Source organism: Mauremys reevesii, linkage group 10, assembly GCF_016161935.1.
Source record: "Mauremys reevesii isolate NIE-2019 linkage group 10, ASM1616193v1, whole genome shotgun sequence".
NCBI lineage: Eukaryota > Metazoa > Chordata > Testudines > Geoemydidae > Mauremys > Mauremys reevesii.
In genome coordinates, this window is record NC_052632.1 from 76,743,920 (window position 1) to 76,759,312 (window position 15,393).

Here is a 15,393-nt window from a genome sequence, read left to right on the forward strand (position 1 = left end):
CATGAACAAAAATACCATGAATGGAATTAAGTGAAACTAAATACTCAGCAGAATTATCAGATGCAACACTTACCCTTCGTTCTCCAACAGCCCTCTACAATCTACCACAGAACCTCCTGAGCCTATTCTGTCCCGTGTCTGTAAACTGACTGAAACAGAAAAATGAAAATTGAAGACAAATTCTGCCATTCCAAGAATGCATCGTTTTATCAATAGCTCACATCTGCACTACTCAATATTTTATTAAGTGTTTTTGATTTTAAAAAAGGGATAGTATTTCTCAAATGCAAACTACTAGCATCACAGCTCCAAAAGCTAGGCTGTCTCTTCCCTATGAATAATCCAAGCTAGCATTTACTTAGTTATAAATATGGACTTTTTTATTTATCAGCATTCACAAAGGTTCTAAATCTCTTCTGTGAGTACCGAGTCAAGGATGCCTGGAACTAGAACTTTATTCACCACTAGATGTCACCACAATGGAGAATTAAAACTTTTGCCAATTACATATTTCCTCCTTCAGTGAAGGGGAGTCAGGAAAAGACAAAGGGGATTTGATTGTATTTTTAAATTGAACGCATACTTCAAAATATTTTAAGAACACCACAAGAGTGTAAAATTTGGGATAAATGCTCCAAACAGAGCAAGAAAAATAAAAAAAATGAAGAAAAAGTTTGTCTAATCAATTGTTAAGTACCCCAAGTCACAGATCAGAAGCTCACACTATGAGATGGCTAGGCAGGCACACTACCGCAATGTCAAAACAGCCATTCTTTGTCAGGTGGTGTTCTCAGAAAAGTGACTTAAAAATGGTGTTCTGCAAAATGTTTATATCACAATATCTTCCTTTAGAGTTGATAGTACCACTGAATTCCTGTTATGTATCACCTTGGCTTTTCATGTACAATTGGTTTTCCATGGAGAAAGTCTACCGTAACTAGTTGTATTAAATCACCACCAAAATCCTCCATTCCTACTTATTCATACCAATTACCCTTACAATTATCAGTTGGAAGAAAGCAATTTAGATAATGATTAAACAAATTTCAAATGCTCTAACCTAGTCCCTGTTCATTTACAGTAACCAAGACATCTAATTAATATTAGTATAATGAACATGAAAGGGGATTGAAACAATAAGTGACTTCAGGAAATGAGGTTTGAAAGTTTTTTTTTTTCCCCGAGGAAAGTTTTTCCCTTTTAGCATCCATCTGAATCTTGTTTTAATCCAAAGAGTTGTAAGTTTGAACTATAACTGCTTCTTTTTATATAGACAGGAATGTTCTTACCCACTATTTGGCCTCGTACTGCATCAGTATCTGTGGGGTTTAATTTGCATAGATCCAAACGCTGGTCTGCAAACGAATTAAAAAAAACTCAACCTAAGCAAATATTGAACTGAAGATAAAAAAGTTAATATTCACAACTCAAATATATAGCATCAAGGACTTTTGCAAAATACATTTTTTAAGATGCATGTAAAAAAAATATACTAACATCCAGTATCTTTTAGTCTGCTGATGGCATTGGAAAGGAGACGGACACACCCCAGGAAGCCAGCTCCCTGTTTCTTGTGTATTTTCTTGTGATTCCATACACTGATGGTTATAGAATCTGTTTTCCCAACATATCTAGAAAAATATATATTTAGAAGAGATTAATTCAAGCTTGATTTCTTATTATTCTACAGTATTTTCACTTTGCTCCATGCAGACAGAATTCTGATATATTTTAGTCATGTCACTTTATCATAAATACAGAAACACTCAATCTTGCTATAGCATTAATTAGTGTTGTAACTTTGCACAGCACGTTAATGTTACATCACTGGTTAATTACAGACAACCTCATTAAAAGCTATGTGACACATGAATTCATTATGTTCCAAACTTATTTCTTTTAGATTTGTGTTTATTATTTTGAAAAAACTTTAATCACTGCAACAGGGAGAATGTTTGGAAATAACTTTGATGCAGGAATCTAGCCAAGCTTAGAGTCAAAGCTTTCATGCTGTGTTTGAAACACCTAGATGCTTTAAAATCATGCCTAAATAATTACTTTTTTTTTTAAAAGTGTTCATTAAAAAAAAGAAAACCCTTCAAATATATTTTAAGAACCATAAGTGATTGTAAAGTCCAGCTTCCTCGGGAATTCTGGCTCCTCTTGCTAACAGATGGGGGAAAAGGTGGCTTGCTTACACTTGTGTTTTACTTTCCAGATAGATTCATGCAATGGTTTTACAGAATAAGTAACTCACAGATCATAATGCTGGTTCCACTTGGGGTCTAATGTGTTCTTCACAGTGTCAGTTGAATGGCACTGACCTGATCCGTCTACTACTATTTTTGCAAATGGATCAGGAAGTCCTATGGAGGGGAGATGGGGGGGAGAGAAAAGGTACAATTAGAATCACAGTGCCAAATTAATAATTGAATATATATACACACATACACACACATTTAATGCATCAGCAACTGAAAGAAAAAAACTATCACAAGTTTCAGCAAGCTACCTTTTTGTAATTTTATATAGGACCAATAACATGATGACCATAATTTGACCTTTGTACTAATTTTTTTTTTGTTCAGTTTTCCTTTTTTATCCCAATTCTGCCATGAACTTTTAACATTCTTGTAAGGAAAAGTTACAGTTATCCTAAAATTCTTTTTGCAACTTAAATACAGTTTCTATTCCTAGGATCAGATTTTTTTTAGGACACAGATTTGCTTAACATAATTCTAACCTGAAGCAAATTTTGAAATTCGTTAAGGGAAAAAACATTAAATACTGCTTAAGTTAAAACAGTATTTCATTAAACAAATACCTTCATTAGTATCTATGCATTTCCATGCACTCCTTGGTATGGTTTAGGCTCCAGAACTCGTATGGTATTTTATAACCTCAGAGTGCTTTACAAACATAAGTGTTACCACCTCTTTTGAGATCAGTATTATGCCTCTTTTACATAGACACAGAGGTATGTGACATCAGTGGTAGAGTCAGGACTAGAATTATTGTCCCCTCGCCTCCGTCTTATATCTAAGCTGCCTGTCTACATCATATAGTAATATGAACCTAAATAGTAATCCAGTGCTACTGGCAAATGTGGAAGTTATCCCTAACTATCACAGAAAAACAGACAGTCATAGACGTTAGGACAATAATTTATAGTTTAAAAATACAAGTGTGAGAACAATACCATAAAGCTATTCATACAGTATTAGAAATCTGTCAGTTATACTTACTGAAGAAATCTTTTTTTGCAAGATTCTTGGCACATAATACTGCAAAACAAAAATAGATTACTATCTCTAAAAGCCTTTTATAAAAATATCTTCAACACCCATAATGATTAGACACCAAATATTTTCTCAATCTTGATCTTAACTTAAAACTGAGCAAGTTAAATATGAACACTGCTTTCTTCTTGCCCTCAAAATTTGGAATCAGCGTAGTCTCTGCATGCACTCATGTACGGAGGGAGTTGAATTAATCACACACTGCCTTTATCCTCATATCTCAATGCTGACCGCATACCAAGAAAAATAAAATAAAAGGAAACTTGGTCTTTATGAACTTTTGGCACGAATTGTTTAATATGACAAAGACCAAATTCAGTATCTTTCAAAGTGTGCCAGTTTTGCTGAACTTCCCAATGCAGAAAGCGCTCTCTGTATTTTATATTTACATACACAAAAGTGACTTCTCTTGCCTCAGGTCCACCCATTCAGATTGTTGGTCGTAGCTTTTCAAGCAGTTGTTACTGTTCTGTATCAGTAACTTTTTTAGAACTTTTGCACCTACCCTCCTACTTAACACCAGCTTACTCTACCTCAATCTGCCAGCAAATTCAATTCTTGTAGGCAAAGGTATTTTTACATATAATAAAATAAGATAAAAGAGGAAGAAAAAAAGCACACACTGCAATAGCGATCAAGGGGTCTCCAATGCAATATCTTTTTGCCCTAGATATAAGACAAGACCCCATCCAAGGGAACAAAGCCAAAAAAAGCATCCAATTATCCATGACCTTCTTGAAGATCCACAAATCGGACATTATTTGCCTCTCCCCAATTCTACAGAAAAGGATAGCAGAGTACACAGAAATGAAGGAAATAAGGGAAGGAAAGACTTTGGTCTGACTATCTCCACTTCTATAAGGTCCTCTTCTGTTCAAGACTCCAATCTTAATTCTACTGTTCAATAAAACCTTTTCAGTATTCAGCCTCAGTTCAAAGGAGTTGTCCAATATTCATTAAATTTCTATATCAGGCTAGGAAGTATAACCACTGACTGTCAAATATTAACTTTAATATCGTCAAGATACTTAAGTGTTACTTAAGGTGTGTGCGAGAGAGAAAGTAGGCTAGCTATACCAGCGTTCAATTTATGTTTCACTAACCACTTGTTGAGAAGGTCCCCTCTCTATCAGGATGAGACGTCTGGACACAAGTAGCAGGATGCTTGTATAATGCTTATGCCATCACTCTGCCTATCAATATGTCTCCTCATCTCTTTCCCACCCTGCAGCTAACGAGTTCCCATTCTACATAAAATCAGCCCAAGGAATGTGAAGTCAGACACAGGCACCTTCACCTTGGCTAAGCTAGACTTGGGAAATAGTTGTAACAAGAGCGTGGGAAAAACAATCTTGGCACACCTCTGCTGAGACCCTTTCAGCTTCCAGGGAGCAGTTCTGTGCTGGGAGCAATGCCACCAGCATCTGCCTTCAACCAGGAAGTGGACTAAGAGGCTGTCAAAGAGCAAATATGATCGAAAACAACACTGCATTAAATTCATAAATGTATAACCAAATGAAACTGTCCAGACTAGCTTGCTATTCAACCTGAATGAACTGCAAAAATAAACCATTCATTCTTATATCCTTTGTAGCAACAGGTAAAGAATTTTTTTAAAATACAATTATCATCAGTGTCTTTTTAAATTGGGTGCTAGATCACAGGAATCTTCTTCCGTAACCTTTCCCCCCCCACTGACCAAAAAAATGAAAAATCTGCAGGTCTGTGAAGTACTGTACTCGTAAGAACACTGATGACACAATTTGAAATAAAATAGGATTACAGAATCAGAGTCAGTTACTATATGAGCACTTACAGCACAACATTTAATTTTCTTCTACTGCTGGGGTTGATTTGAGAAAAAAGGAGGAAATAAACAGAAAAAAGTGAATATGGGAAAAATTAGTCAGAAATGTTAGACTGTTAGTTGAAATTTCTAATTTAAAAAGTCCCTTTAAAGTATGGAATTGTTCAGCCTCTCACCCCACTTCTCACCATCAATCTGGAAGCTTATTGGAGAAGTAAAGGAAAATTTCCAAATATACAAGTTAAAGCCCTATACTCAATCTCACTGTTAAATTTATATTTTCAGACTGACCCAAGTTTTGTGGTGTTTTCTTGCAGCTACCTTCTGCAGAGCTTCTGAATAAAAGCCACTGCAGTTCCTGACTATTGGAAAATTAGATTCTGTTTAATGTTTTATCTTTGCCACTGGCTTTTGGTCTACTGTAGTAGAGTATTACTGCCAATTTTAGTACTGCAGTCTGTAAAACCCTCAATTTTAGTTAAAGCTATTAGTCACTGTAGTAACACAAAAATCCTGCCACAAAACAGTCAGTGCTCCAAAAACACCTTTATGAAGCAATCTCAGTAGCCAGCATCCCTGAGCTGTGCCCCTGGCTTCACTCCACTATTTGCGCACTGAAGTCACTGAAGCAAAAATGCTTTTAACTGCCCTATCAATGGGTTCACTTAAAAAAATACCCTCAGATTTCTAAAACCAAGTAAACAAACAGGTGACAAAGGCACTTGATACGGGACTGCAACAGGAAGTGGTGCTGGTGATTGAGGAGAAGGCTTTCCTTTTCCAGGCTATGTTTATGCCAGACTTTTTCTTAAAGTGCACTACCCCCAGTGAAACTCTTCTGGCAGGGTGCACTATGGTAGACTAGCCATTGGCATCATACTGCTAGAGCGCTATATAGCACTTGTAAACAAATATCTCACCGAATTTGCTGCAAAAATATTGGGGGTGTTAACCCTGGCATGCTGGTCACTTACATTATGCCTTCCAAATAGCTTCCCCTCACCTTGTTTCAACAAAAAGAGGAGTACTTGTGGCACCTTAGAGACTAACAAAATTTATTTGGGAATAAGCTTTCATGGTCTAAAACCCACTTCATCGGATGCATGCAGTGGAAAATACAGCAGGAAGATATATATACACAGAGAACATAAAAAAGTGGGTGTTGCCATACCAACTATAACGAGACTAATCAATTAAGGTGGGCTATCATCAGCAGGAGAAAAAAATAACTTTTGTAGTGATAATCAGGATGGCCAATTTCCAACAGCTGACAAGAAGGTGTGAGTAACAATAGGGGAAAAATTAGCATGGGGAAATAGTTTTCACTTTGTGTAATGACCCGTCCACTCCCAGTCTTTATTCAAGCCTAATTTAATGGTGTCCAGTTTGCAAATTAATTCCAATTCTGCAGTTTCTCATTGGAGTCTGTTTTTGCAGTTTTTTTGTTGAAGAATTGCAACTTAGGTCTGTAACTGAGTGACCAGGGAGCTGAAGTGTTCTCCAACACCTACAAGATCTCTATCAAGTATTATTAAAACTACAATATCCACCTGCTGAAGTGAAGAAACAGATTGATTGAGCCAGAAGAATACCCAGAAGTCACCTACTCCAGCATTATGTTAAAGCACACTATGGAACCTTTAGCGTGCACCAGAAGGGTCTACATAAGCCAAATAGTGCACAATAAATTAGCATACCGGTGGTGTTTTATCGGTATTTGTCAGTTTATACTGAAAAATCAGAAGACCCAGTTATACTCTCTTCTGTGGCTCTAAGTTATCTGGGGGCAGATATCACAGTTCTTAGCATTGCAGTAAGCAGAGGTACTCTGAACTCTTTGCCACTGAATTGTAAGAGAACTTGTCCGTCCTTTCTGGACACATGGAAGGAATTGTGGGAAGATACTGCAGGACTAGATGCACACCAGAGCATCTAGTCTGTATCCAGACTACAGAGTGGTTGTGTTAGAAATTGACAAATTGTGTTCACTTGAGTTTTAACCTATACCCCTTCTCAGGCCAGCCGACTTGAGTTAAAAGGAGCACTGCACTCAAGTCAGGGCTTTGTGTGTGTGGATGGGATTCCAATTAGGAGCAACACTTAAATTACTTGAGTTAACTTTGCAGAGAAGACAAGTCCTCTGAGAATGGTCACCTCTTCCTGTGCAGAAAGAGGGGCGGTCTCATTGTAAGAGGTCTGCAGAGCTATGTTTTGGTCATCTTTGTGCTTTCATCAGGTATTATAGTTGATTATCTTTGTCTGTAGAAATGCACTTTCAATTACTGCATTCCAAGAGGTGTTTAACTCTTTTCATTCTAAGTCAGAGGCATTAATCCAGATTGGTGGACATAAGGGTGCAGAAAAGATTTTGACTTGAAAATATTTACACATCTGACACCAGTCTTGACTTTCCCTCCCTAATCATAGATAAAGTTAGTTAGCACAGAATAGGAACTTTAACAGGTCATTTCTATTAAAAGCATTAATGATTTTAGTGCTCAAGTTTTTTAATTCTTATTTATAAATGACTACTTTGAAAGTTTCCTTATGGGAAGAGAGGAGTAAAGGTGGGAAACAGGAAGTCCTAGATGCAAAATAACTGACATGTTATAATGAATGTTACTGTATACCACACAAGGACATCCAGCTGCAATGTAGTTTACATTTAGATGTGCTCTACAATACAAACTTATGGTATAACTACGTCGTTCAGGGGGTGTAGAAAATCTACTACCCTGAGTGACAGAGTTATACCAACTGACATTCTGATGTAGACAGTGCTATGTTGATGGGAGGGCTTTTCCCGTCAACACAGCTACCACCTCTTGGGGAAGCGGAATACCTATACCAATGGGAGAAACTCTCCCACTGTTGTAGGTAGCATCTTCACTAAGTGTTACAGCAGCACTATGTGTAGACAAGCCCCCGGTGTATCTGAGATCAGGTCTACACTATAAGCTTTTGCTGGCATAGCTATGTTGTTCAGCGGTAGAGCGACCAGACAGAAAGTGTGAAAAATCAGGACGGGCTGGGGGGTAAATAGGAGCCTATATAAGAAAAAGACCCAAAAATCGGGACAGTCCCAATAAAATCAGGACATCTGGTCACCCTAGTCAGGGGTGAGACAAGGTATGAGCTTTGACCAACATAAATGCATCAACAAAAGCTCCTAGTGTACACAGTTATACTAGCAAAACTGTGCTTTTGCCGATACATGCTGCATCAACACTAGGAGCACTTTGCCAGTATAGCTATACCAGCAAAACACTCCCAATGTAGACTAGCCCAAGACACAGAAATAATTATAATAGTAATACCTCCACTAGTGCCTCCAGAGTTCACATGATATGCAACTTGCAAACACAGGAATCAGTGGCAACCTATTTATGAAGGAGAATTTTTTTGGCACTACTATGCAATAGCGCAAACAAATGCTATACTATTTATAAGTTCTGTCTTAAGGCCTATTTTCCAAATTGCTGTTTTTCTACCCCTAAAAAAGGGCAGTTTAAAAATAACTACAAACAGCAGTGTGTTCTGTTATTCAAAGCTAAAATGCGGGGGGGGGGAGAACAAGTTTTCTGAGAGGGCAGCATAAAAGGACAAAGTATTTTAAGTGTTAAAAATTAGACAGCAGCAGCCCAACACATGCAGCATTAAATCCCACAGTACAGTGGCACAAGATTAAAAAACTTAGACAAATCTGTTAAATGAAATCCCTGCTCATCCAAATGGTTCAGTGTATTTTCTGTGGAAAATATTCTGAATACCACCAGCAACCCTCCCTATACTGCCTCTGAGAATGATTCTGCTTGCTGTTCCTATTCTGTGTGCATGCCCTTAAGAGAGACTTCATGGCAGACAAATGTCTGTTTTGATTTCCCACCACCAGGCAACACATGAAGAATCTAAGTGGTTTTTTTTCCAGGTTGGCAATCATTTATGTTTGATGGGGTATGGAAGGAGAAATAGTTTAATAGAAAATGAATATTGCTGAAGGCACTAAGTGTATAAAAACACACAGAGTTTCTAAGACTAACCACATTATTGAACCAAAATACACCATTATATTTGCAATTTGAAGTTAAATTGTTACTACAAAGTCCAAGGCATCCATTCTATTCTCCTCCTCCTTTATTTTTGTTTTGATCATAATTGTAAGTGAATTTCTGAAATTTTTTTATTTTTTTTTTTTAATTCAGATTCAACTTTGCACTTCAGGTTCTGAAAGATTTAAGAGGGTTGTGTGTATTTAACTTTTTAGAAATCAAATACTTGGGAGTCTGATATTTAAAACCCAGAGAACAGAGGCAAACTGAAAACCTGTACAGATGTCCATGCAATAACTAATCAGAATATTTTGCAAACATCACATGACTGACCTGCATTAATGATAGAGAATAGTATTATAATGCCGACACAGTTGGCTAGTCAGCAAAGAACAGGCTTCAGTGGAAATACAAACCATATCCTGACATTTCACTCCCCCTTAACTAGAACTAGAACTCAACTGGGCTACAGGACTGAATCAATACATTATCCTTTACATTCCTATGAAGTTTTCTCTTAATTAACTGCCAAAAGAAGAGTTACTAGATTTAAGATATTTAGGTCTTTTTATGCAGCCCTTTTATGTGGGCTGCAGTAGGGTTCAAAGTATGTTTTTTTCTGGGTTGAAACTCACTACATATCCATCTATAAACAGTAGGCACCTCTGAAGAGAGATTCTTCAAACACACCAGAGGCAAGTGTGAGCATTTTTATTAAGCGATAGCTAGCAATTAAAAGTGCGTTAAAAAACTAGTTGGAAAAGAATACTAACAGGTTGGTCCTACTTAATCATAAAAAGAACTTGCAGATAGGAGTATTCTCTCCATTTATGTTAATTTCAACCTGACGTTACCACAAATGGAACCATACTGTCTCTCGACTTCCTGATATTAAAAAACCAAAACACTATGGCAGTGACCAGCAATAAACGTTGTTAAAATCTGCATCTGTACATCCTGTGTATGTGGAAGGGTATGCTAGCTTTCCAAACTTTTGGAAATATTTTAACCTTTACTGTCATACACACACATACACATACACACACACACACACACACACACACACACACACAGGAAAAATATAGGGCTAAATGGTGGGACGAGGCTGATTCGCGAGGACTGATGTTAGAGTTCTGAGCAGAATTGTGCAGGGATTTATAGAAGGAATTAGGGGACTAACGTGTGCAGGGGAACAGAATTGGGCCTTTGTGCATATGTGGTGAATTACAGAAATGGGGAAGAGAGAATAAATTGGGGGGCACGTGAAAGAGTTCTAGAATTAATTATGTGGGAGAGAGGAAGATTAATTGGTGTTGAATTCAATCAATTTTATTTATTTCAACATATGCAAATTTAATTTTGTCAGGAGATATTAGCAGCTATGGAATTTTTTTTTTTTAATATTAACTTCCCCATCTGTCCCCCTCTCTACCCACCCATAAATTAGTGCCCGATCCAACCCTTATCTACTAACCTAAGTATTTCTTTAAATGCCTCTAAAATTCTAACTAGTGTATCACTTAACCAAGCATCCTCCTGTGCCCCCAACACAACATAGCCACTCTCACCCGTGTCCTCCCCTCCACCTCTGCGCCAAGAGGCCTCCCACTCCCACTGCACAATTATTTATTCTGTAACAGAAATTCAAGAAGTCAGAAATGCCTTGTTAGGGCAGCCACCACTCCCCCTCCTGGAAGCAGATCAGTTTTTGAAAGTAGGCGTTTCCTTTGGTTCCCGTTCACCAGCCGCACTTGTTTAGCCACTATGTTCAATTCCTACCCATTACCTACTCCTCTTATTCAGTCACCTTCTTACCTATATGTTTCCCCCCCTTAACAGTCTCCCAGCCTCACAAAATAAATTAATACAAATTTAAATCTTTAATAGCAACGTTTAGCCACAGATCTCAAAGCACTTATTAATATTCCGATTTTACAGATGGGTAAATGGCAGAGCAGGGAACTGTCCTCAGATCTCCCAATTCCCAGTTCAGTGCCATATTAATTGGACTACACTGCCTTCCTTGACATTTCAGGGAATACAGCCACATATTCCCACTGCACAGTATACTATTCTCAATCTTTTCCTACGTAATGCATCCACCAGAACCACAAAAAAAGTGAAAACAAAATAAGTCAAATTTTTCTTCCCTCTTTTCTAACAAATGTTTCCAACAAATCTGATTGACTGAATTCGTTATGAAATGCCCACAAATTAGCTTTCAACTGTTTGAGACTATATTATGCTCTCATTACCCCCATTGTATTCCGTCACAGTCTGGATACAATACGTATTCTGAGAAGTGGACAACTGAGAGACTGGTAAGAATATTTTTTTTTAAAAGTGTATACAGGGGATAAAGTTCAGAAAATAAAGTGCAAAAATCCTAAACACAACTTTATAGATAAGAATTTAAACAAAAAAATCAAGAAATTCAAAGCTACAATTCAAACAAGAGCTGTAACAATATTCCCTTTCATATATGCAGCATATTTCTGTTCACACTGTTAATTTTATGCCCTAATGTAGAAGCAATGCATCCAAGTTACAGTTGCTGTGGTAACCACAATTTTGGATTTCTTGTGAGTTTTATTTCTTAAACCGTAACATTATATTCATTACCATTCAATTTAAAAAAAAATTCGGTTGACTAGCAATGTTTATCTGAATGGTTCGCATATATCTGATCACACTCTGAAACAGATATTGATGTGCAGAGCTCGCCATCATTGCCATACAATTAAAAATTTGTTGGAAGGTGAAGTGTTGAAAATTATGTGCTGCATGTGTGCTTCAAATAACAACATCAAAATCTTTGAGAAATGAACCCATGATGAAGTTTTAAAATTAGCTGTTTCAGTTATCCAAGCACTGAAAAAATTCTTAAAGCATGAAAATACAAAGCGCAGACAGCAACTCTGAGGTAGAGCTGGTAATCAAACTCAGGAGTTCTGACTCTTACCCCATATCTTAACATTATACTCTACTCCCAGCCTTTGCTGAACAGCAAAAAAAAGATATAATATTCCAAAAAGTAAGTACCTGACAACAGCATCTTTAATCATAACTTCATCAACATGCATTTGATTTTTACAAATACCAGAGGTGCGACAGTGAATGGTTAATTCAATATAAAATCTGAGATCTGAACACAATATAGGTACCGATTTTAGCTATTAAAATTGTCTTTAGGTTCACCCTTTAAAAGTAGTTTTCCTATTTACGAAAAGACTGAAGCTACATCTTGAAATGACATTGGGATCCTGTACGTCTGTCGAGTAGAAAGGAACAATGCTAACAATGATGCAAAGGCCATTTATCAATTTGTACTAACTTAATATTAGGAAGGTTGGACTATTTGGTTTCTTTTAAAAATTATGGAAATAGTCAGTTAGGTATGTTATATGAATGTGCTTTAATTACCCATCTGTTAATGCTATCAGTATTCATTCAAATTATTTAAGATTTTTGGCGGAGTACAGAACCACCTAAACAAAAGGGCTGCCAACTGCAGACAGCGTTCATTTCCTAACACATCAAACCCACAAGAATATTTAGGCAAAAAACATTCTTAATTAGTTAATATATAGATGGGAGCCTGGAAACCGCCCCCCCCCCCCGAATTTTCCAGGACATCAAACATTCCACAAATACAAACACTAGCCTTAAACTAAACTACTCATCCACTTATGAATGATTACAAGCAAAACTGTACAGTGAAATTCATGCAGGACATAAATGGACTTTCTAAGGACACGAGAAATAGGAAAAGAACCCCAAGTGAATAGCCAAAAAGCTTTCTTCCAAAATTACTTTGGAATTGCTTTTTACATATTTAGCAGGAAAGTGTTTACAGAATACTCAGATAATTTAGATAGCTATTTACTGGGTCAACGAATTTAGGATAATATTCAACCTCCTCTTTCACAAGTTTGAAAGCTCTTCCATTTTTGAGACATTTGATTTTCTTTAAAAATACATATTTTTATAAAATGTGTGTAGAGCAGATCATTTGGGTTCTAATTCAAATATGTAATGGTCTTCTGAAAACCTACATATTAGTTATAAAATGCACCATTTTGGATCTTGCTCTTTTATCAGATGTGCTCTTTGTTCTCCCTTCTGAAAGCGAAGGGCTCAGCCAGCCACTCTACTAGTATAATTATGTTTTTGTGACCAATTTGTGAAACACAAATGACAAGGATCGAGTCATTGTCACACAGCTGCTTTTTTTTTTTTTAAACAAATATCCATGTGTCAACCAAGTTTGAGAGTCCTTACAAAGAAACATCTTTCTTTGTCCCTTCGTATACTGGGAAAACTTGGACGGCTATATCCCATACTGCCTCAGTAGGAGATAAACTACCCACAAAACACACACATGCTGAGTGGCTCCAGCAACACAACATGCTATATACTTTAGGATGCCTTACTACACTTAGAGCTAAGAGGAGGGAGGATCAGCCAAACTGATTAAATAGACAAATTATGGGGGGGGGGGGGAGGGAAGGGGTAGGGAAATGACACTATTGTCCACAGAGCAAAACACATTTGAAATGGTGACAGAAAGAGAATCACATGCCAGCTTATATAACTCTGGCAAGGGCAAATCATGGTTAGCCATTATACTTATTAACCAAGTATTATCTTTGACCCTGTTTCCCAACACACACAGTTAAACACCAAATAATTTATCACATCAGTAAAAAAAAATAGCAAAAACCTGACTGGTCATAGGCTTCAAGTGTCCTGCAGTAGAAAGCAGAAGCCTCTGCATTGAAGCTGTTGAGAAAGTTTATTTAAATATAACAAGGCAACAGCCCAACAGTGACATTATATTATTCCCAAATGGTCAAAGCTCTAAAACATTCATCCAAATGGCAAGCATTTTTTTCCCCATTTCAATCCTGAAATCTTCATAAAAAAGCATTTTGCATTTCAGCCAAACAATGCTTGGGATTTATAGCCCTTCACATAGACTACATTAATCTCCAAAGACTGCTTCCGATTTTAGATGCTATTTAATTTACTTAAAGATCATACCAAAAGCGACAAGGACATGATTCAGAATTCCATATATATATTAAAAAATCAATTATGTGAAGTTAAAATTTATTTTTCAAATACATGGAATAAGACAACAAAAAATCAGGGTATTGATTCAACATAGATACAAGAGCAAAAGTATTTAAATGAAAATAAGCCTATCTGGAATTTTTATGGACAATACTTTTTTTGGTACAGATAAGTGTCTGGTTTTCATCAAATGCTCAACAGGAATGTTTGCAAGAGCTTAAAAACAAACAATGTTATTTCAAAAATGTATGCAGTTAAACCATGTGTAAGCTGTAAACTATGCAAACTGCTAGTTCATCCCATGAGAGTTTAAATGCATCACTATGAAAGATTTTAGTTAAACAACTTGCATGGAACATTGTCTTAAAGTAAAAATACAGGCATGCCTTCAGTCAAAGCTTGGCACTCAGCTGAGCAGACCTAACAAAAGCTGCTATGTAATGCACTGTGTAAAGGCAGCTAGCAATTCGCTTCTGCTGACACTATACATCACTTCAGATGATGGACTCAAGAGCCACCAGAAAGAAAAAAGCTTTTATAAGAATAACATTTAACTGGGAGAAGCAAAGAGTAAACTTAATTCTGCTAAAAGGTACAACTATAAAGTAAGAGAGGAGTAAATTGACCCAACAGCAAGTGAAAGTCCACAGGATAGCTGGTATTTAAATAGACTGAAACCAACATACACTCTTGTAGATTCAATTAATGACCTGGAACCAACAGGGATATTCCAACTTTCAATTACAAGCAATTCCTTTGATGGCAACTAATACTATCCAAAGTACTTCTATAACCATCATAGCCACAGTATCCTAGCACTCCCTTTTCTCTAAATTCTTTTAAATCACTAAATCCATTCAAATGAAGGATTTCCAGTACAAGACATCAATTTACGAAACTTCATCACTCAGTAAAATATCAGACACAAAAATTTTAAGGCCAGATTTTGAATATGTCTAAACATGAACCAGTAAGCCAGTAGTTTACATCTCCAGCAATTAATCTGACACCAACTAATTATTGGAACTAAGGGTTATTCTTTAAAGTAAAATTATACAATAAAGTCTCAAATTAATCCGACATTACTACTGGAGCGACCTCTAAATAAATACATACTGAAGTACTTTTCAAGAAGTCCACATTCCATGTTCTCCTTTTTTTA

The 15,393-nt window shown here is 36.6% G+C and overlaps 1 protein-coding gene across 2 annotated transcripts in view; it reads right to left on the minus strand.

Annotated features, from left to right (window-relative positions):
- Positions 1–15,393, minus strand: part of SMURF1 (SMAD specific E3 ubiquitin protein ligase 1) — a 59,278-nt gene that overhangs the window by 21,594 nt on the left and 22,291 nt on the right. For both annotated transcript variants that reach the window (XM_039492189.1, XM_039492188.1), the window contains exons 2-6: positions 3,246–3,284; positions 2,258–2,366; positions 1,498–1,631; positions 1,290–1,355; positions 74–149 (exon numbers count right to left, since the gene is read on the minus strand). In XM_039492189.1, coding sequence (XP_039348123.1) covers positions 74–149; positions 1,290–1,355; positions 1,498–1,631; positions 2,258–2,366; positions 3,246–3,284 — 424 coding nt within the window. The remainder of the gene's footprint in view (positions 1–73; positions 150–1,289; positions 1,356–1,497; positions 1,632–2,257; positions 2,367–3,245; positions 3,285–15,393) is intronic.